This window comes from Convolutriloba macropyga, chromosome 7 (assembly GCF_964194025.1).
Source record: "Convolutriloba macropyga chromosome 7, txConMacr16.3, whole genome shotgun sequence".
Lineage (NCBI taxonomy): Eukaryota > Metazoa > Xenacoelomorpha > Acoela > Convolutidae > Convolutriloba > Convolutriloba macropyga.
In genome coordinates, this window is record NC_134474.1 from 2,239,385 (window position 1) to 2,263,516 (window position 24,132).

At 34.5% G+C, this 24,132-nt stretch overlaps 1 protein-coding gene across 1 annotated transcript; it reads right to left on the reverse strand.

The window, feature by feature from the left end:
- Positions 1-19,213: 19,213 nt before the first annotated feature.
- LOC142342039 (uncharacterized) lies at positions 19,214-23,197 on the reverse strand. Its single transcript, XM_075393209.1, has 2 exons — positions 23,151-23,197; positions 19,214-21,046 (listed from the first exon to the last, which is right to left on the reverse strand). The coding sequence occupies exon 2, from the start codon at positions 20,994-20,996 to the stop codon at positions 19,374-19,376; it is 1,623 nt and encodes a 540-aa protein (XP_075249324.1). The 5' UTR covers positions 20,997-21,046; positions 23,151-23,197; the 3' UTR covers positions 19,214-19,373.
- Positions 23,198-24,132: the final 935 nt, after the last annotated feature.

Sequence of the window (24,132 nt, forward strand, 5' to 3'; positions counted from 1 at the left end):
AATAATAATAATAATAATAATAATAATAATAATAATAATAATATTAATAATAATAATAATAGTAATAATAATAATAATAATAATAATAATAATAATAATAATAATAATAATAATAATAATAATAATAATAATAATAATAATAATAATAATAATAATAATAATAATAATAATTGTGATACTCCATGTGGAGACGTAACCAAGCACTTCAAGTATTATGTATAGACACTTTAACCTCATATGTTATATAATAACCTCCTGTAAATAAGTTCACTTTGTGTTACATGTTAACGCTACAGTTCCGGTTGACTAGACCGGTACTTAGCTGGTTCGTCTGCCAAGCGATGCAAGCTTGCAGACGTAAAATAAGCAAACTGAAAAACAGTTAGGTAACGCGTGGCCTAAATTCAACTTTGAACGTTGTCCTTTTATCCGCCAAGACTGAACTATCATATAGAGTGAGACCTACTCTCACTCCTGAGCGAAGCCCAAGACTTAGAGTAGAACGTCCGGCCATATTCCATTCGGACCAGCCCACATTAGACAATATTCACACAGACACTCGTCCTACTACACTCCACACGGAGAGTCAAAAGGTTCTCCATCACATGGCGCAGTCGAGCAGATCTCCAATTGGAGTTAACTTATTCTGGGAAAACCCACCAGTTGAATGGCAACCTTGGTTAGCCACGTTCAAGATGGCCGTAATGGCCCAACATAACATAGAAGTTGAAAAGCTCCTACGGCTAAAGCCAGCGCGAACAGAATTATTTTACCCAACAATGCCAACACTCGAGGAAGAACTTGATAATGAAACCCGAGAAGAAGCCAGACAAAGAGAGCAGCGCAACGAGAAAAGACGTGTGGACTGGGAAAATGAATGCAAAATAATAGAGACAAAAGGTCCAACCGTCGACAGAATCCCCTGTGATGAAGCGGACATGAAAGTCAAGAGCTTAATTTATTTCTCCCTTGGAGCAGAGGCCTGTCGTACATTTCATCAGAGAAACCCACACACAAGAATTGACAGATGCACGACAAATGAACTAGTACATGAATTGACACTTACATTTACAAGACCCAGAAATATCACATTCGACAGGTTCCAACTTAAAGCACAACAACAACCAAATGAAAGTCTAGAGACTTTCTACAGCAGACTAAGAGAAGCAGGCTCACACTGCAGATTCGAACACCTAGAAGAAGACATCATAAAAAACCTGTTTATAAGCAACATGAACAACACCGCGATCCAGATGGACTTATTGTCAGAAGTGAGAACCCCCCCAACGGGTATTAAATTATGCAATCAACCGCGAACGTGGACAGGCCAACCAGCAAGAAATAATCAGAGCAAACAGCCCCTCCGCATGGAACCAAGTCACGTATATAAGACAAAATAGAAGACCCCAAGCAATACTTCCTACACCCCAATCCGGAAAAATTGTGCCATGCTGGAAATGCGGTAAGCCATTCACCCCCAATCACCTACAAAACTGCCCGGCGAGAAACACAACATGCAAAATTTGCAAAAAACAAGGACACTTCTCGTCCATGTTCAAAGCACTATGCCGGAAAGAAGAAGACCACCCCAACAAAGCACGTCAAGCCCACAATCAAGATATCAAAACACTTACACATCCTGCCGCGGAAACAACCAAACCAGGAGAGTACGTCATATAAAAGACAACACCGACCAAACGGAGGCACAAAATTATGAAGGCGAGTCAGATAAACCCGACGATGTAGACGCGGAAGCCGCCCTCTATATAAAAGAGCTCACAGAAGACTGAGCTAACGTGAACCTGATGAGACCAACAACGTTCCACACGGAGAAGAATTCAGTCATAAACAACGAGGGCACAGGAGAATTCTGGGTAGCAACGACAACCAACAACAAACGGATTGTGTGGTTGGCTGACACAGGCTCCCCTAGAACCTTTATGAACAAAGAAACAGCGAACAAACTACTTCTCCACATTTCAAAAGCCAGAATTGACCCCTACAAAGAACAAGAAAAATTTAAATGCTTCAACAATAAACAAATCAGAATCGAAGGAGTACTCCAGTTGGACCTCAAGTCAGGATCTTGGAGCGCACCGGACTGTCAAATCCTACTGGTCGAAAACAAAAGGAACAACATAATGGGTAGAGACATCTTACGAAAACTCGGAATAACCCTCACGGCCAGCAAAAATACAGGTAAGAAAGTTCTCCAGATCTCCGACACACCAATAGAATCAAATATAATAAAATGGATACTTAAAAAATACCCCAAACTATGTACACGATTAGGAAAATCAAAGAACCACATTGCAAAACCAACCATGAAAGAAAACTTCAAACCAAAACAGCAAAAAGGACGCAGAGTACCCCTCCATCTACTCGATAAAGTAGAGGCTGAACTTGAAAAATTAATACAGGACAAACAAATAATCAGACTAGACAAATGCTCGGACGAACATTTCATAAGTCCGGTAGTAATAACAGTAAAACACGACAAAAGCGTGAAAATCGCACTAGATTCAAAGAAACTCAACGATGCAATACATAAAAACAAATATCAAATGCACAGCATCGATCACCTAATAGACGAAGTAGCAAATTACATCTCCGAAAGGAAACAAAACCCAGGTCAATTCTACTTTAGCAAAATTGATCTAAAATACGCGTATAGCCAAATCCCACTGGACCCAAACATCCAAAAACATTGCAACTTCAGTCTCCTAGGGGGGAAAGCAACAGGAACCTACAGGTTCATAAACGGTTTTTACGGCCTAACAGACATGCCTGCAACATTCCAAAAAACGATTGACAAAACACTGGAGGGCATACATTCGAAGTTTGCATATTTGGACGATATACTAATCATCACTAAAGGCTCCCTAAATGATCATGAAGACGAAATAGATAAAGTTCTAAACCTCCTAGACAAAGAAAACCTCGCAATAAAACTACAAAAATGCGAATTCGCAAAGACAAACTTAGTTTGGTTAGGATTCAAAATATATCCAAACGGAATAATCCCAACTAACAAAAAATGCGAATCAATAGTTAATATAGACACACCGAAAACACTCAAGCAACTACGCTCGTTCATGGGGTGCATACATCACCTCATTAAGTTCACACCAAACCTCGCAACCCTTAGTGAACCGCTCCGTCCATTACTCTCAAAAAGCAACTTAAAATCACAAAATAAACTGGACTGGAAAACACTCCATACGGAGGCATTCAATAAAATAAAAGAAGCAATAAAATCAATAACAGAGAACAGACTATTTGACGTGAACTGCCCAACCAGATTCAGATGTGACGCAAGTAAAAAAGGCTTTGGGGCATGCTTAGAACAATCCGTAAACTCAACATGGTACCCAATCGCATAAGCGAGTAGGTTTTTAAACAATTTGGAACAACGATACAGCACTAACGAACTAGAATTACTAGCAGTAGTCTGGGCATTAGAACATTTCAAATATTACCTCTACGGTTAACATTTCAAACTCCAAACGGACCACCAAGCATTGTTAAGCGCACTAAAAGAAAACAGAGGCAACAAAACATATCAAAGTCGCCTTACAAGATGTGTAGATGGATTACTACCTTTCCATTTTTCAGTAGAACATATACCTGGAAAAAATATGGGATTCGCTGATTATCTGAGCAGAAACCCATCATCCAACGCACCTCCCCCCTCAGACAGAGACAAAAACTTTGTCATTAACACTATCGAAGAGATTAAACACGCGCTAATGCGAGCTAATATTTTACCAAACGGAGCGACCAATAAGAATACAGAACAAAAACAATCATATGACGTCACAAGTACTAAACACGCACACTCAAATAAAACAACCGCTTTTTGCCAATTACCACACACAAAACAGTTGCTCTCTCCTTTACGTAAATTAAAATACAACGCTCAAATAAACATACTAGAAGTATTCAAAATTTGGTAGCGATTACAACCCGCGCTAACCCCACAAAAGAGACATTTAAAGTCCCCATACAAAGAAGATTCAGAGCCCCCAACAAAAACAAAATCCATATAGATCAACAACCACCAAACCTAATCTCCGTGTCTACCCAAACAGACTCTACATCAAATAAGTGTAGAGGACTAGACCCCCTAGACCCGACAAGACATGAAGCCCTATTTACGGTTTACGACCAAACCCCCACTCCACTTTATCGGGAGAACATTAATCGCGTATTTAATGAAGAGTTTATCGCTCAAGCCTCGAAAAAAAAAATTGAGTCCCATTATTGAATTCGTAAAAAACTCCGAATGGGAAAAACTTAAAGCTATTAATCCTACTTACTACCGTATCCGAAGAGACCTTTCGGTCTCCCCTTCAGGATGTTTAATTTACGACAACAAACTTGTTATCCCCAACAAGCTGAAAGGGATGGTACTCGAAAAAATCCATAACAAACACCCGGGTCAAGCCGGCATGCTTGCCCTCGCCCACATGATTTGGTATTCTCACATCCATTCAGACATTGTTGCCCAAGCCCAAGCATGCCGCCACTGCACTGAGAAAGGTAAAAACCTAAAACCATTAATCCCCAAGACACAAGTTGGAAACTTACCACCACTTTCCGAACCTAACGAAGAAGTCCAAATGGACTTCGCGGGCCCAATACCATTTAAAGACAACGCCCTCTACAATTACACATTAGTAACAGTAGATAGGTTATCAAGATACCCGCACGCAGAAGTTTTCAATAACTGTGACTCAAAAACCGCAATTGAATATCTCGATAGCTCCTGTAAAGTACATGGAATCCCTAGGTCAATACGGTGTGATCAAGCACAAGCTTTCAAAGCCAGAGAATTCGAAATATACTGCAAAAAAAATATTAAATTAATACTCGCTCCAGCTGGAGACCACAGGGGAACCGGGATGGTAGAAAGGCTAATACAAACAATAATGCGTAGACTCGCAGTTTTAGACATCGATTCCAAATGGACACAAACAACATTAAGCCAGAGAGTAGCGAATATAATAGAAAACATCAGACTAATCCCTAACGCAACCACTAAAACAAGCTCATTTGAGGCACACTTCGGACGCAAACCTAACACAGAAATTTCTTTTATAATCACCAAACCTTCACACAAAAACTTAACATACAAAAAATTACGTAAGAATTGTTTAGACAAGAAAATCCTGAAACATGACGTACTCACCAACGAAGAGATATGGCGCTACGACGGACTATCGGAAGACAACCTGGACATAGCATACAAGGAACCAGAAAACCCAACCACCATCAGTATTGACAGCGACGAGTCCGACAACATGCCGCTCCGCCCTCGCTCCCCACGTAAGATAACACCATCCAAAATTCATTTCACCAAAGGTGACAAAACAACAAAACTAGTAGTAAACAAACGTAATGTAGCAAAGAAAACAATCACACGAAAAACAAAAGAACCTAGACCAACACTCGCACCACAATGGAACATAATTCCAGATGGAACCATAACAAATTACACACCTCACACAATCACAGTTGACACACGCCCCTAAGAAAAAACACAGTCATTAGAAAAAGTGACATTGCTATCGCAACAGAAACTAAACCACGACGAATACACAAGGTAGCTTGCAAAACTCTAGGTGAATATAAACGCAACCAAGAAAAAATAAGAAAATTCTGTTTAGAAGAAGCACGCAACAACGCATCAAGTAACCAACAAAAGAACCAAGGACCATCAACCGAGTCCATCTGGACCAAAGAGAAAGTCAAGAAACTAGCGCAGGCCAACCAACAACAACAAAAAAGAACACCCAAAAGAAAAGCGTCCACGAAGCCAGCACCCCCAAGCACGCCCAATACAAACAAAAGAAAATTATCCGCATCAAAATCACCAGCACAAGTCTCGTTCATAATGAGAGCACAACAAGCAGCCCTAAACTACGCATCAGAGTCACCGAAGACAAAACGTCCGTTAAGTAACAAAGTAGTACAATTTACCAACGACACAAACGACAACCCAGATACGGTAATATACAACATACAACAAGATTCAGACGTATATCCACCATTCCAAATAGTAACATCATCCAACCCCAGCATTTTCTCGGACCCAGCCTTCCCAAACAGACAAGATTATCAACCTATATCATCGGAAACAGATCTACAGAAAGAATGCTCAATATCAATAATACCGGCACCCACCAAAAGCTCGACTAAAGCAACGGAACAGGTCCAAATAGATACAACAGAAGACACGGCAACCGAAAATGAAACAATCCACATGGACCAAAACATAGGCGACAGCCTAATAGTGGTAGACCAACTCAAACAACCATCGGTGGTCTTCCTCGACTCTCCTAATGGAGATCCAGAAGGAGCAAGCAACAACCCCAGCCAGCGACCCCACTCGACAAGCGAAATCGAAAACGAGTAAAACCAAGCAAAACCACCAACGACCCAAGCTGTCACAAGCAAAGCCCCAACAGCTACAACAACCCTATACACAACATCGTGCGATTCTCCAAGCGGAACGTCAAGTGTATATGCTACTTCCCCATGTCACCCTACAAGAGAGACAACTCAGATAGCTGTACCTCTGATATATATTCATAAACTCAAAAACGAACTGCTAGAAATAGCACTTCGTTTGCCCCAGCGGGGGGTATGTGACACTCCATGTGGAGACGTAACCAAGCACTTCAAGTATTATGTATAAACACTTTAACCTCATATGTTATATAATAACGTCCTGTAAATAAGTTCACTTTGTGTTACATGTTAACGCTACAGTTCCGGTTGACTAGACCGGTACTTAGCTGGTTCGTCTGACAAGCGATGCAAACTTGCAGACGTAAAATAAGCAAACTGAAAAACAGTTAGTTAACGCGTGGCCTAAATTCAACTTTGAACGTTGTCCTTTTATCCGCCAAGATTGAACTATCATATAGAGTGAGACCTACTCTCACTCCTGAGCGAAGCCCAAGACTTAGAGTAGAACGTCCGGCCATAGTCCATTCGGACCAGCCCACATTAGACAATATTCACACAGACACTCGTCCTACTACACTCCACACGGAGAATCAAAAGGTTCTCCATCACAATAATAATAATAATGATAATAATAATAATAATAATAATAATAATAATAATAATAATAATAATAATAATAATAATAATAATAATAATAATAATAATAATAATAATAATAATAATAATAATAATAATAATAATAATAATAATAATAATAATAATAATAATAATAATAATAATAATAATAATAATAATAATAATAATAATAATAATAATAATAATAATAATAATAATAATAATAATAATAATAATAATAATAATAATAATAATAATAATAATAATAATAATAATAATAATAATAATAATAATAATAATAATAATAATAATAATAATAATAATAATAATAATAATAATAATAATAATAATAATAATAATAATAATAATAATAATAATAATAATAATAATAATAATAATAATAATAATAATAATAATAATAATAATAATAATAATAATAATAATAATAATAATAATAATAATAATAATAATAATAATAATAATAATAATAATAATAATAATAATAATAATAATAATAATAATAATAATAATAATAATAATAATAATAATAATAATAATAATGATAATAATAATAATAACAATAATAATAATAATAATAATAATAATAATAATAATAATAATAAAAATAATAATAATAATAATAATAATAATAATAATAATAATAATAATAATAATAATAATAATAATAATAATAATAATAATACCCGGGTCGAGGTCTTGACAAAAAATAATGTAAGATTGGCGGTGAATAGCGGTGAAAAAAAAAATTTTTCACCGCAAAGCGCCCGCATTTTTTGGCGTTGAATGCGCTGAAAGCGGTGAATTTTTGTAAGAATTGCGTTGAATTTTGCGGTGAATTTTTTTTACCGCATTCACCGGAATTCTTACAAGAAAGAAACTGCCGTACAAGGGTTCGAACCCCTACCTCGTGCGTGTCACCAGCTTCGTAATCCACTGCGCCATCTGTCACTTACTTCAATGATATTTCCTGTGAATATAAGATAAGCGTTGAAATTAGCGCGATCAATATTTGTAAGATTTGCGATTTTAGCGGTGAAAAATTTTTTTTTCACCGCATTCTGCTGGTAGCGGTGATATATTTTTTTTCACCAAATTCCGCTGGTAGCGGTGAAAATTTTTTTTTCACCGCATCCTGCTTATAGCGGTGAAAAATTTACTTTCAACGCTTAAGCGCTGAACAAAAAATTTTCACCGCTTAAGAGTTTTTTTTCATCGCATTCATCGCATTGAACGCAAATCTTACACTTTTACTCAAATTCACCGCAAATCTTACATCTTTCAACAATTCTTAGCGGTGACACCTCGACCCGGGTAATAATAATAATAATAATAATAATAATAATAATAATAATAATAATAATAATAATAATAATAATAATAATAATAATAATAATAATAATAATAATAATAATAATAATAATAATAATAATAATAATAATAATAATAATAATAATAATAATAATAATAATAATAATAATAATAATAATAATAATAATAATAATTATAAGAATAATAATAATAATAATAATAATAATAATAATAATAATAATAATAATAATAATAATAATAATATAAATAATAATAATAATAATAATAATAATAATAATAATAATAACAATAATTATAATAGTAATAATAATAATAATAATAATAATAATAATAATAATAATAATAATAGTAATAATAATAATAAAAATAATAATAATAATAATAATAATAATAATAATTGTGATAATAATAATAATAATATAATTAATAATAATAATAATAATAATAAAACTAATAATAATAATAATAATAATAATAATAATAATAATAATAATAATAATAATAATAATAATAATAATAATAATAATAATAATAATAATAATAATAATAATAATAATAATAATAATAATAATAATAATAATAATAATAATAATAATAATAATAATAATAAAAATAATAATAATAATAATAATAATAATAATAATAATAATAATGATAATAATAATAATAATAATAATAATAATAATAATAATAATAATAATAATAATAATAATAATAATAATAATAATAATAATAATAATAATAATAATAATAATAATATCATAATAATAATAATAATAATAATAATAATAATAATAATAATAATAATAATAATAATAATAATAATAATAATAATAATAAAAATAATAATAATAATAATAATAATAATAATATTAATAATAATAATAATAATAATAATAATAATAATAATAATAATAATAATACCCGGGTCGAGGTCTTGACAAAAAATAATGTAAGATTAGCGGTGAATAGCGGTGAAAAAAAAAAAAAAAATTTTCACCGCAAAGCGCCCGCATTTTTTGGCGTTGAATGCGCTGAAAGCGGTGAATTTTTGTAAGAATTGCGTTGAATTTTGCGGTGAATTTTTTTTACCGCATTCACCGGAATTCTTACAAGAAAGAAACTGCCGTACAAGGGTTCGAACCCCTACCTCGTGCGTGTCACCAGCTTCGTAATCCACTGCGCCATCTGTCACTTACTTCAATGATATTTCCTGTGAATATAAGATAAGCGTTGAAATTAGCGCGATCAATATTTGTAAGATTTGCGATTTTAGCGGTGAAAAATTTTTTTTTCACCGCATTCTGCTGGTAGCGGTGATATATTTTTTTTCACCAAATTCCGCTGGTAGCGGTGAAAAATTTTTTTTCACCGCATCCTGCTTATAGCGGTGAAAAATTTACTTTCAACGCTTAAGCGCTGAACAAAAAATTTTCACCGCTTAAGAGTTTTTTTTCATCGCATTCATCGCATTGAACGCAAATCTTACACTTTTACTCAAATTCACCGCAAATCTTACATCTTTCAACAATTCTTAGCGGTGACACCTCGACCCGGGTAATAATAATAATAATAATAATAATAATAATAATAATAATAATAATAATAATAATAATAATAATAATAATAATAATAATAATAATAATAATAATAATAATAATAATAATAATAATAATAATAATAATAATAATAATAATAATAATAATAATAATAATAATAATAATAATAATAATAATAATAATAATATTAATAATAATAATAATAATAATAATAATAATAATAATAATAATAATAATAATAATAATTATAAGAATAATAATAATAATAATAATAATAATAATAATAATAATAATAATAATAATAATAATAATATAAATAATAATAATAATAATAATAATAATAATAACAATAATTATAATAGTAATAATAATAATAATAATAATAATAATAATAATAATAATAATAATAATAATAATAGTAATAATAATAATAAAAATAATAATAATAATAATAATAATAATAATAATAATAATAATAATAATAATAATAATAATAATAATAATAATAATAATAAAAATAATAATAATAATAATAATAATAATAATAATAATAATAATAATAATAACAATAATAATAATAATAATAATAATAATAATAATAATAATGAATTTCACTAAACTTGGTTTCACCAAGCTTAGTAAGTCCCTAACGGGGCTTGAATTTGATTTCCTTCAAACACTGTCCATCCATATGGGTCCGATTTGTAATTAAAATTCTTTTTAGCTAAATCAAATAGCTATTCTTTGACTTCTCTTTTGAATTTGGGAAGACATGAATATGGGTTATAGTTGGGAAAATCACGTGCCAGTAACATCAAATTGTTGAAGTTTGTAACTCGGTAGAAAAAATTAGATCGGCAACGCTGGCGATTGCATTCGTTTGAGTATAAAAATATTTTCTCGTTTGATCGTGTTTTCGAATGTCCATTCCTTATTTGCCAAAATTTCTCTGCCTCAAGTGAAAGTTTTCTTGTCAAAATTTTGTTCAAAACTAAGAGATCCAAACAGACAAATTGATATGTGATCGGAAGCAAGTTTACTGACCGAAGAAAATCATTGTATTCTCTATCATTAAAATGACTGTTTGATTGTATCCATTTTAAACTTTTTCTCTGAAGCCTTTCCATTTGTCTGACCATAGTTTTAATGGCATGCCAAACATTTGATCCATAAAAGAAGATCGATTTTATGTAGGTTTTGACTGGGTTGCATTTGACTGACAATTTTGTTTCATTTGGAATTGTTCTCTTTAGATAAGCAAGCTTATGATTTGCTTTTTGTAGAACAAAACTTAAGTGATGATCCCACGATAAGTTTTCCGAAAAATATATGCCCATGTCTTTGAAGTGTGTTTCCAGTGATATAGCTCCATTGCTGGGAAGACGCAAAATTTGCTTGATTTGGTTTTTACGTAATGAAAATTGTACGTTTTTAAACTTATCGAATTTGAAGTTTAACTGATTTTCCTTGCTTCCAACAATAGCATTTTCAATATCTTTTTCCAGCTGTATGCTATTGTCTACAGTGCTGACAATTTTTGTGTCATCCGCGTATAAAGAGCACTCATTGACAATTATTTCGGGTAGGTCATTTAAATAAACGGAAAAAGGAAACACTGTAAAAATTGACCCTTGAGGCCCACCGCTGGTGATTGGTCGAAAATCCGAGTTTCCGCAAGGGATTACAACTCTCTGTTTTCTATCAGTTAAATATGACGCAAAAAACCTCAAGAAAGCACTGTCAAATCCCATTTGACATAATTTTAAAAGTATGATATTATAATTGATGGTATCAAAGGCCTTTGCTATGTCTTGATACACTGTCATTGGCATTTTGTTTGCTTAAAGTAACTCATTCAATCTGTTCCAGTAGAGAAAAAATTGAGTGATGGTTGAACGATTTTTCCTAAAACCATGTTGCTCCACGCAAAGTTTTTGTTGCAGAACGATCGAGGACTGTTTATACATCATACGCTCGAATAGCAGTGACAAGGAGCTAAGCATGGCAAAATGTCGTTAGTTCTTGATATCTAATTTGCTACCGCTTTTGAAATGGGGTTGTACATGCACTTTTATCTAAAAACTGGGAAACTCACCTGCGCTAACACAGCAACTGAAGATAAACAAAAGTTGATTCGAAATGTACGGTAAAGCAGACTTCAGAAACATTGGGTTGTTAGCACCACTACGTATGTATTTGATTTCCTCCTTCAGAGTTGCTTTGCTAAACTGAATGTCATCAAGAAATATTTATAGACTTTGATTAAATGGAATAACAACTTTAGAATCGTCTTGAACAAAAACAGAAGCGAAATAATTGTTAAAACAATCTGCAATGTTCTTGTACCCAAAAAGTTCTTTTTTCATGTACACCATTTTCTCAGGCAGAGCTGGCTGTTTTGTTATTTGTCTCATTAATTTATATGCATCGTTTGTTGACCAGACTTTGCTTTTTTCAACGAAATGTCTCTTTTCATTATTTAGAGAAATGGATAATTCTTCTCTGAGTCGTGAAATTTTCTCTGCGTTTTGTGTACTTTTCAAAGCTTTTCTGAGTTTGTTTTCTAAATGAATACTGTTAGAGGACATGTAAAAGGGCGCATTGCTTCTTCTAGAGGTTTTGAGTGGAAATGCAAAAGAAGACGCTAGTTTTAATTTATGGTGAAAGGAGTCGACATATTATCAATTGAGTCAAATGAAGACATTGGAAAATTAAAATTGATCTTAAATCCGTCCCAATTAGCTTTGCCATTATTCAAACGTTTCATTTTAGGCAAAGCGTCTTGCTCAGCGTTCAATCGAAATTTCAGCTAAAAAATACATGTGATTTGAGGACGATTTCTCCTCTAATATTTCGCTACACAAGTTAGCATTGTTACTAAGAAAAATGTCCGGCGAGCTTGAATGAGATTGCAGTGATGACATATTTAAATTTTTGAAATCTTTCAAAACTGCGTTTTCGTATGAACAATTACTACTTAAAGTAAGCCAATCTGTATGAGTGAATTTAATGTCAGCATTCAAAAAGAAAGTAAAGGCTTCAATGGATCGTTGATATTCTTGAACATCTCTGACAATCTCCTGAATGGCTTTGCAGAACAAATCTTCACTGAGTCTATATTTTCGGTCAGCTGGGGGATTATAAATGGTGATAATAACGATTGTAACCTCCTTGAAGATGTATAAGCAACAACAAATGAAATCTGAATTTGTTCGCAAAACCTCCGTTTTGCCTGATAATGTGTTTCGGTGTGCTATTAGGACACCCCCACGCGGTCCAAGTTTTCTATCTGATCGCGACTGGATTGAATAAGATTGACTAATTAGGACTTCTTGGTTTTCAATAATTGGGTTTAACCAGGTTTCTGTGAGGCAAACAATATCGGGACAAATAGTTTTCAGGAGGATATCCAACATCACTCGTCTATACATACTTAATAATGAACGACAATTCAATGATAGTACACGCAAAACTTTACTTGATTGTAGTCAACTGAAATCAGGAGATTTTGTTAGTAGGCAACTTTTTTCTTCTATAGATAAGTTAGTATCAATAATTTTGTTCCTGAAAAACAGCCTAGCTGATCTAATTTTAATGTCTGAACGGTTGATATTCATTGTTTGAGCAAGTTCAAATCGATACTCTAGAGCTTGTTAAGTCGAACTCCCACGTAAAAAAAATTGAAGTAAGCTCAACTCAAAATATTTTAAATGTGTCCCTTTTAACTGGAAATCGCATAAAGTAAATTTCTGGACCCTCATTTTGATTATAGTCAAATCGAAGAAATACATTGTGAGATCTAAGCAGAAGAATTTATCGCATCTCACCAAAAAGATTGGATAACCTCTTTAAAGAGTAGCTACTTTAATTTCAAATGGCCTGTTTGAAAAGTGATTTAACAGTTCAAGTAAGTTTTTCTTTTCTTCAGTCGCTATCAAGCCAATAAACACAAATTAATCAAAATTGCTTTAGATGAAAAATTTCTGAAGAAAGTTGAGCACAAGAAAATATTAAATACCAACTAGTTTAGTTATAATGGACAAAATTTGTTACGTCATCAGGGATGGCAAAAATAAAGGTTACGTATGGTTACTAAACTAGGACTTAAATACGCGTATAGTCAACTGCAGCTGCCCTCGAAGGCTTCAAAACAGGGCAATTTTAACATAACTGCCGGCACAATGTAAATTCACAAAATTAATTCATTGAATGGATGGATTACAGAGGCGCTAGCTCAGGTATTACCTCATCTCAAAAACAGCTTCGATCTTAAATCAACTCATTAAAAAAATACGCAATTTAGATCGTTTTTGGGTTCGTTACGTTAAAATCGTACGTAATCTTGCACCTCTCTACTAATTCTTCACAAGTTGGCTAAATTTAGACCTAAACATTAATTATGGAACCTTCCATACTCCTAACCGAATTCAGGTACCGCTCTGCAGAAGAACCGCAGCGTTCGGTTTAAACCTAATGTGTCGCAAAACAAGATAGATTGATAGATCCAAGCCCGATGGAAAATGGAGTTGAAAGACATCTTCTGTGGAAATTTCTGTGGAACATCTCTTAACCTTTCCGGAAATTTTCATAATTTTTTGTCGCATATCGGAAATCTGCCTAGAGATGAACGTACAAAATTCAGAAGCCATTTTGAGCGCGAACTTCACGTTATGTCACCTAGTAAGAAAACAAATGTAACAAAATTTAGCTATTCTACCGGCCAAATTAACACGCTCACAATTTTTACCACATCGAGACCGCTTTTGGGCAATTTCTCTCATTTTATAACAAATTTTTTCTTTTTCCTTCAACCCTAATGTGTCATTAAAAAGCAGTCATTCTGATAGGTTAAAAAAGACTGCAACACACTCAAATCATACCGAGTTTCTTGATTGCGTTATCAACTAAAGTTTAATTGCAAGTCTTACCTAAATTTTTTAGTATTTCATGTCCAACCGTAGTAAAAACATCTTCATTTGAGAAACAGCTTTTTTTTGCATACAGAGTAAAAGATTTCTCCCAATGTGCTCAAGGACGGGATGGTCAAACAACTTCATTCAGTTCACACTGAAAGCCGGCGAAAGACGAAAATTTCCCGAAAATCTAAGATTGATTGGGACCTGTTTCGATAAAAATGAAACCTCTGTAAAAAATGTCACCCACCATCCCTATGTGTAAGTAAGGCCTGCTTTCCAAGAGACAGTAACCCAAACCAGAAATACAGGTAGACTTTGCGGATCCGATGCTAGACGATTTTGGTAAGAAAATTACACATTAACCGTTATTGATAGAATTAGCAAATACCCGTCAAGAAAAATTGTTCCCGAACATCTGGTGATAGCTGTTATTTATCTTTAAAAAATTATCTACACCGCGTATCTAAAAATCAACGGCTTGATCAAGCACATTGCCTGACCAACCACAGAGTAATTTTTTTCTGCAAAGTAATAGATTTAAAGTTCCAATAAGCGTCTGCAATAAGTGATCATCGCCCTATAGAGCTATTGGAACGTTTCCTCAGACACTTGAACACCAGCCAGCCTGTATAAAACTTCAGAAGGCATTCCCGAATAAAACACACCTTATATAAGCTTTAAAACCTGTAATCTACTAATTAAAATTTGGCGAGCAACGTTCATCACTTTTTAACGCCCACTTCGGTAGACCAGTTAAAACTGCACTAAGATACTTAGTAACCGTACCCGATTATCGGTAATCAGATTCAAGCTCAGAGAAAAATTTTTTAAATCTGGAAAGGTGACGTCTGCATAACTTCTGAGAGATTAGGCGTTGAGCTAAAACAATGTAAGATGGAGGGGGTAAATTGATGTAAGAGTGAGGGGGTAATTTGTTCAGAGGGGGGTAAAATGATGTAAGAGTGGGGCTGCAAGGGTTGGGATTTTTTGTTGGGCTGAGTGGGGATTTTTTAAGGAAATTTCAGCTCAAAACTCTTACATTTTTGTGGGCTGCATTGGGCTTCCAACGGGGGTAAATTGGTGTAAGAGTGAGGGGGTAAAAGACAAATTAACCCCGCACTCTTACATCTTTTTGGTCTGTCAAGGGGTAAAACGATGTACGAGTTCGGGGGTAATTTCTCCATTACCCCCGAACTCTTACATCATTTTACCCCCCTTTTCAGACCAAGAAGATGTAAGAGTGGGGTGTTTATTTGTCTTTTACCCCCTCACTCTTGCACCATTTTACACCCGTTGGAAGCCCAATGCAGCCCAAAAAGATGTAAGAGTTTTGAGCTGCATTTTCCTAAAAAATCTTCCCATTGCAGCCCCAATCTTACATCATTTTGGGCGGAAAATTCAACCGGGAACCTCAGGTAATTGGTACAGAACACTGTCGAGGAACTGGCGGCAATCATTGCATCGCCTTCCCTACCACGTAAAGTAACGGGACCCTCTAGTTGATCAGATTCAGAATTAACTTCGATAACTGTGTCAAGCTGATAAAACAGTAGAGAACCTCGCGTGCTGGACTCCGAGCAAAACTACACATTGAACGACACATTCCTTAAAAGCCTCTCATCTTCTTCGGCATGGATTTGTAATTAAAACTGCAATGCCCCTGTTGCTATTAATTTAATTAATAATTGAACTTTAGTCTCAATTCTGTACAGCTAAAATCTATCACAGAAACTTTAACTCACTTAAAATCTACGAAAAAGTCTCAGCTCGCCAATAAACAAAACAATAAAAAGTTGATTGTTCCCAAGCATGTTTATCGCAGTTGGTGGAACCTCAGTCACCATTGATCCTGAAAAGTGCCTCCTTTATTGAGTCTACCGCCCACTACAATTTGACTTGAGCTGGCAGAGATGTCTTGATAGATTCGCTGGTGCATCGCAACTATATCTCATTTTTGAACAACAATAATAGGGCTTGTTCGAAACCCAGACAATCAAGTGAGAGTGACCCAGGAAACTTTTAAACTCCCACTTTTCAACCTATTAAGGTAACAAATTTTTTAAAAAAATTATTTTTAAGTGATTCTTCGATTCCACGACAATATTGTTCTCCATAACTGAGAGTAATTTTTTGGTCTCAATTGGGCAATTTTTTTCTTTGAGCACAAAGTGAGAGAGGTGTGGAGCAAGGATCAAAGCAGTAATAGGTAAAATTAGGGAATGGATTTTACAAAGCAATTCCTATGTTGTTTCTGGACCGATTTACAAATTGTTTTTGATTGATGTTCTATACTTTTATTTTTTACAAAAGAGGTTAGACACTCGGAAAAGAAGACACAATTTCAAATGAATTTTACAATGGTTCCTTATCTGATGAACTGTAAAAATGTGGGTAAACTGTTCTGTTCATAGACAAATTCTGGTTTGAAGGCCCAAACTGTTTTCAGATTGAGATGCCAGAGTTTTAAATGATTTGCTCAGCGGTTCCCATAAATTTTGTTTTGATGTTTATTTGGCGATCGATTTTGTCGCATACATATTTGCGCCGTTTTCTTGACTGGTAAAGACGCTATGTGACTTCTGATTTTGGCAACATGCGGAAGCAGTTTGTTGTAACTTTTTATATGTCAACCATTTTGCCACCCGAATAGTTTTATTCTCCGTCGAGTTGTCTGATAATAAGAGCTAATAAGGCCAAAGCGTTTTACATTGGGTTTTTCGTCTACTTGGTTACCAAACTTTACCACAAATGACTTTTGAGTGCTGAAATCCGGTTTCATTTAGTCACGTTCGCTAATACCTATTCATTCGTTGCTTTTGTGGTGGGCCCGGCTACAGTGGGCCCAGAGACACGATGGAAAATAATTTGTTTCCTTTATTCTTTTTTTGCCTTTGGTGTTTTTGGCAGCGATTCAATTATCAAAACACCATTTTCTGTCAGATAGCAGAACCACCCAGGTTGTTTCCATAACTACACAAATTGAAATGTACTTTTATTGGTCAGTTTTTCATTTGGATGTTTTTATGTTGATCAGAGAGGTGTTATATTTTCCAACACCAAGAACGGCAAACGGCAGTAAGGAATTTTCACGTCTACATACTTTGAGTTATTATTTTTCTATTATAGTGCGATTTTTAAGTTGATTCTTTTGCCGTTTCCTTTCAAAATGTCAAACATACCTTAATTTTTTTAAATAGAGGTTTTTGATCAGAGCAACTTTTTGCGTAGTTGTCTTGTTCTGGCGCTTCACTTTGTTCAATCTTATTTTGAATGAAAAAGGTAACGACTCACCAACCGCGCTTGACCTAAAAAACAAGAAACTTTGTGAAAAGACAAGATAAATCTTGTATAATTGCTTCAAGGAAAACTTCTTCATTGTCCAAGTTTCCTTTGATCCATGGATTTGTGAAAGTCAATTAGATTAATGATACATTGGTAAAATCTTAATATGAACATTCGTATCACGGTCAAAAAATGAAACAAAGTTGACTTTTTAAATATATTTCCATTTTAGGATATCGCTTGATGATTTTGTCTAAGCGATTTGAACGTCGGCAGTGAAGAAATTTCCCCCTACTTGCTCCGCGAAAAAACTTAATATTTGTGCAAGTGCTTCAATCATTAATCTTTAAAAGCGCTCTTTTTCAAATGGATTCTATCAAAGTCTCGAGAACTTTAGAGATCGTCGCAATCATCTGAAAAAAAACCTAAAATTTTTAGATTTTTGTTTTGCCAACGTGAACCCCTATTTTCAACTAGAATTGATTTTGCTCAGCAGTTGGAAGCACTCAGAAGCTAAGTAGTCATTGTGTTTTTAAATTGCTTAAACAGTTTTTGAGGAACAGATTTAATTACATTCAGAACAGAAAAGATAAAAAAATTTTTAGGATAAAATTAAGCGACTTTTCGCTGCGTACCTCGTGAGCTATTATTTGCTTCACCAACAGCTATCAGGAATTTGAAACACTGAAGACGTTGAGAAAGGGGGAAAATGAACATAATAGGTAAGTCGATCTGTACCATGATATTTCATGATAATTTTTGCACTCTATGTTTTCATTTGTGTTTGTTTCTATAATTTGTATAAAATTTGTATTTGTATATATGTTTATATAAATACATATATCGTAGGTATACAAAATTAAGTTTAGGATTTTGCATGTGATTTTAACTGCGTATGACAGCTCTAGCTGTTGATGTTAATATCTGCAATTCTTATAGATTAAACAATTCAAGGTTGCAAAAATTAATTATTAGATTTACGAAAATAAACATTCTGATTTTATGACAGAAGCGCACTTGAAATTTTTAATGGAGGTTGCTAATTAGAAACTCAAGAAATTAATAACGATAGATCTCAAATTATGTAGCATCAAAATTTGATATCTCATTCGTTAATTAAACATGTTTCAACGAATTGTGTGATGTGGCTGGGAATTGATCCAAATCCTGCTTCCATTCAATCACAAATGATGAATGCATTGTAAGTTTCACCAGAAGGCATTTGTAGTCTCGGAAGCAATCTAAACAGTCTATCAGAATCACGTATTTGAGTGAACATTGATGTTGTGTTCCATTGGTACCTGACAGGAGTGGTGAATTCCTCTTCTTCATCCTTCTTTTCACTGATAAAAACAGACTCATCCTCAAAACACCAAATTAAAACAATTCTATTAAAAAATTCCTTTTGACGCTCACTGACACAGCTAATGTGTGCAGTGCTGTTGAATGGAATAACCCAGTATAGTGAATAGTGAACATCTGCCATTATCACATTGTTTTCATCTGTTATGAAGAAGAGTGTGTAGAAGTTACGCTGATGTGAGTTTGTGACTCTAGGAAGAGTGTCACACTTGATTGTGAAAGTGTCCTTGTGAGTGAATCTGATCAATTTGTTCTCCTCATCCCAATAACACCAATAAATGGTATCGGTTGGAAGGTCAAGTAGCGAAACTACGTAAGGCAACAAAATATGGTTAAAAGAAGGGACAGGAAAGCTACTCTTGAGGCTTATTTTTTGGCCTAATTCAAGATTGTGAAGCTGTTTGTTCTCAATCAGCAAGAATATGCAAGAATTTCCCATAACATGATGCATAGTAATTGTCTCATTAAATTCGATCGATTGTTTCGTTCCAATAGAAACACGCTCATTCTCTGAAATTTCAATCTTTTCAATGTTCAGCACACCGTCGCATGTTGACATCTTGTATAATTTCCCACCCGATTTGACTATGAAACATTTTGTGATCGCTTCACTCCATATATCCGATTTTTTTTGTTTACGCGCAACAGTTCTCTCCTTCTCCTCTGATTTCAATTCTCCAAGTATAGACACCCCAAATTCCCCAAATTGTTTGGCAACGGCCTCCAATTGACAGGATTCAATATCCGTTTCCTTCCTCTGAATAACTTTGTCCTGTTGGTCCTTGTTTTGAATCACATCCTGTTCGGTCCCCATGAACTGCCTTAACAAATGAGCATTTGATGAGCCTAAAAGATCTCGCAAACTCTTTTGCAAATTAACGGTTTCGTCAATTATTCGACTCACGTCTTCCAAATCATCGGTCAATATTTTTGCGTTATCTTCAATGACTTTGTAACATTTCCTACGCAGCTTTTCAATTTGACTTTCAACTTCTTCACGAAGTTGGTTCTGAACACTTTTATGCTTCATAATAGTTTCGGAGATTTCATCTTTTTTCGACCGCGAGGGTTTTTCCTTGAGTTCCAGCTCGGTTAGCATTTCAAAAATCTTTCCCCTTAATTCAGAACCTCTTTTTTCCAGTGGTTCAAATTTATGCTCACTGTGCTTACTCATGCATTCCCAGCAAAATGTGACATCACAAACTCGGCAATAATTCCTTTCCAACAATTTGTGCTCTTCGCAAGCCATTGGTTTGTGTCCTTTGTTGTCGATTGTCACGTGGCCAATCACTAAATGCGAAGCAATGCAAATGTGACAAAGAAGTTCTTTCCCTTGAGGAAATTCTTCCCCGTTTCGGTTGCAAGTTTCGCAGTGATAGAGTTCCGCGTATTCGTTCTTGCAGTGATCGCATTTCTGTTGTTCAATACTGTAACTCATATTTTTGGATGTCAGGGAATTTTTACCTTCAATTTAGCCAGCAACTTTCCCTAATATCAAGAAACAGAACTACACGTTTTTACGAATAGCACCGAAGACCAAATTCTGCGATGAAAAGAATTTTAGAAAAACAATATAACTGTTGCCAAACGTGCAAGTAATTATTTGAACGCATGACAGTAAACTGAATAGTAGAAATTAGTTTATGGTTGAAGCTATGATTTTAACGTACAATGGTCGCCGCGCATAAATGTTTCTCGTCAGTTAATTTTATTCTTTGCGCATAACTACCAAAAATTATGACTGTTGACAACATTTTAAACGATAGCATGAGAAAACGAACAGCAGATACATCACTTGATGCTCAAAAATCCTAGAGAATTAAAATTTAGGCAAAAGAAACATAAACGTTTTTCGTGCATTGGCACCCGTACCGAACCTCCAGAGTAGATCACAGCTGGAGCAGGGTAATTCCAGCGTTAAGTGCGCTCTCATAGCTGAAACAGAGATCCCCCAGAGTACGAGACCTCTCAACTCTGGGTCTTGTCTTAACAGAGTAGAACCCAGAGTACGTCTACTCTAGAGTCTGTCTTGACAGAGCTGATCACAGAGTAGGTCTATTCTGGTGTCAGTTTTAACAGAATTGATCACATATTAAAAATAAATATATTGCTATAATATATTCATTTCATAAAAATTATGTTTGAAGAAATAAATTTAACTAAAGAAAAGACCATTCTAAAAGTATAGCGAATGAAAAAAACCAACCGCTGTGAAAAAAATTAGTATACCGTTAGTGCATGTTTCTGACTCAATGGATGAACTTAGACAGCTTTCCATTATAATAGTGTTATCCAAATATGTTACCCAAATTTCCCTCTTAAGTGGACCAGCATTTTCTTTCAGCTGGACCCCTTTGGTTCTGATCAAATCCATCAGACTCTAGATAAGTCTCTGATCAGAATGTTACTTCTTTGTTGCCGCTTAGCAGAGTCAACATCTCTGAACCAGCTCTGTCAAGAGTCGTCCCAGGGTAGGCCTGCTCTGAGCCAGCTCTGTCAAGAGTTTTCCCAGAGTAGGCCTACTCTGAACCAGCTCTGTCAAGAGTTGTCCCAGAGTAGGCCTGCTCTGTCAAGAGTTGTTCCAGAGTAGGCCTGCTCTGGACCCAGCTCTGTCAAGGATAACCCAGAATAGGGCTACCCTGGGAGCTCTTCTGTCAAGGGTAACCACATACTTCTACTCTGGAGCTACTCTGTCAAGCGTAAAAAGTGACCTGATCAGACTCTGATCCAGCTCTGAGAGTTTCCCTGAATTTACTCTGTTCCAGTTCTGATCTGCTCTGGAGGTAAGGTACGGGCAGTGATAGAATCACTAACATTTTGTCTGAGAAGAAGCTCCCAAAAGGTGTTTTGGTTCAGGCTTGTTTCCTTACTTCTAGCTCAAAGAAAGACTATTAATTCTCATTTTAATGAAAGAGACAAAAGATAAAATTTACCTTGCAACAAATTGCGTATAACCGTTGTACAGAACATACGATATACAATTCTCATACCCAAAACGCTCTGGGGAGCTATCTATGAATCTTATGAAATACGTAAGCGAAGGATTTCAATGACTGAGTTAGTGTGCGGAGTGGTGAGCTCGGATGTTGAAAAATCTGCTGCGGATGTCGTTTGAAATTTTGGACTCAATCAGAAACTTCGGTCAACTGGGCTATTGGCCAAGACCCTAGTGATGAGCGGATTCAAATCTTGCAAGAATCTTGCAAGCTGATTCAAAACTTGCAAGAATCTTGCAAGTCGAATTCAAAATCTTGGAAGAATCTTGCAAGTTGGATTCAAAACTTGCAAGAAACTTGCAAGAATCTTGCAAGAAGTATGTATTCTCTTGCAAGATAGCTTGCAAGATTCTTGCAAGTTTTTAAATTTTTTAATCACTAGGGGAGGCAGATGACTTAAGTTATCTATCTGTTGACTAATACCCCCGTCGATCGAAGTTTACAACAGAGTCATTTAGTAAAGGCAAAATTCACTGTCAGTGGCGTAGAGACGTTTGCTCAGGAGCTGAAGATTCATCAAGTGAGCGTCATCAGCCTTAATTCTCTCTGTATACGTTATTTGGTTGCCACAGCAAAACACAGATCAAAGTACTCACAGGAGGTTTTGCCTTACCGACAGATCACGGTCCAGTCCAACAAAATAGCTCTAGACAAACTGCAACCATCACTTTACAGATTGCTTGACGGCTGCGACTAATTGAACAGTTAAAAAAATAGGAAGTTAAAATTGGAGTTTTTGAGTTAAAATTGGAAGTTTTTTTAAGTTAAAATAGGAAAATTCAATAAATGGTCTTTATAAATCTGTTGACGAAAGACTCGTTGCTCACGCCAATTCAGCTTTAGGATACAGTTTTTTTAAATGGATTAGGATTTGAATATCACTCTGACCCTTCACTTCAATTGGAACAATCAGGAAGCAAAAAAAACATTTATTAAAATAAAGTGAAGAACTTTTCAAATCTGGGAACTAAATTAAATTTTAATAATAAAAGCCTGCAATTTGTGAACAAATGGTGAATCTAGAAGCTGTTTTTGTGCTCCAATGTCTACTGATCAGCCAAATCTTGCGCACTGGCAATAAAATTTGAAATATGTAAATCCAACCGATTAGAATTCGACTCATCAATCCAACAATAAACCCACAAACTCCATGAAGAAGCAAGCCATCACGACGTAGTCGTATACCCCAAATTTTCCGCCGTAGTAAAAATTGCGCGAGAAAGAGACACATAAAATAAACGAAATTAGGAGACAAGCTTTGTATCTTGTTCTTCGCAAAAGCGTTACGCCATTTTATTGAGATACTTTAAAATTATGAAATAGGTGACAATTTAGTAGCACGTTTCCGCACATTTTAGATATCTATTTTTTGAAATAAATTTATCTCTAGTTCGGAATTGAGCATAATTAAATGCGCGCTTTTGAGCATGCGAAAGTAATTTAAAGCTTTATTGATTGAGCATGCAACAGAGATTTAAAGCTTCTAAAGTGATTGAAAGATAGAATGAAGGACGCGACAAAGTATATTCGTTTAGAAGTTTGGTTTTTGTTGTAATGGTTGTGTTGAATTGTTAATGC

Coding starts and splice junctions, on each gene's coding strand:
- LOC142342039 (XM_075393209.1), bottom strand. CDS start 20,996: ATGAGTTACAGTATTGAACAACAGAAATGCGATCACTGCAAGAACGAA.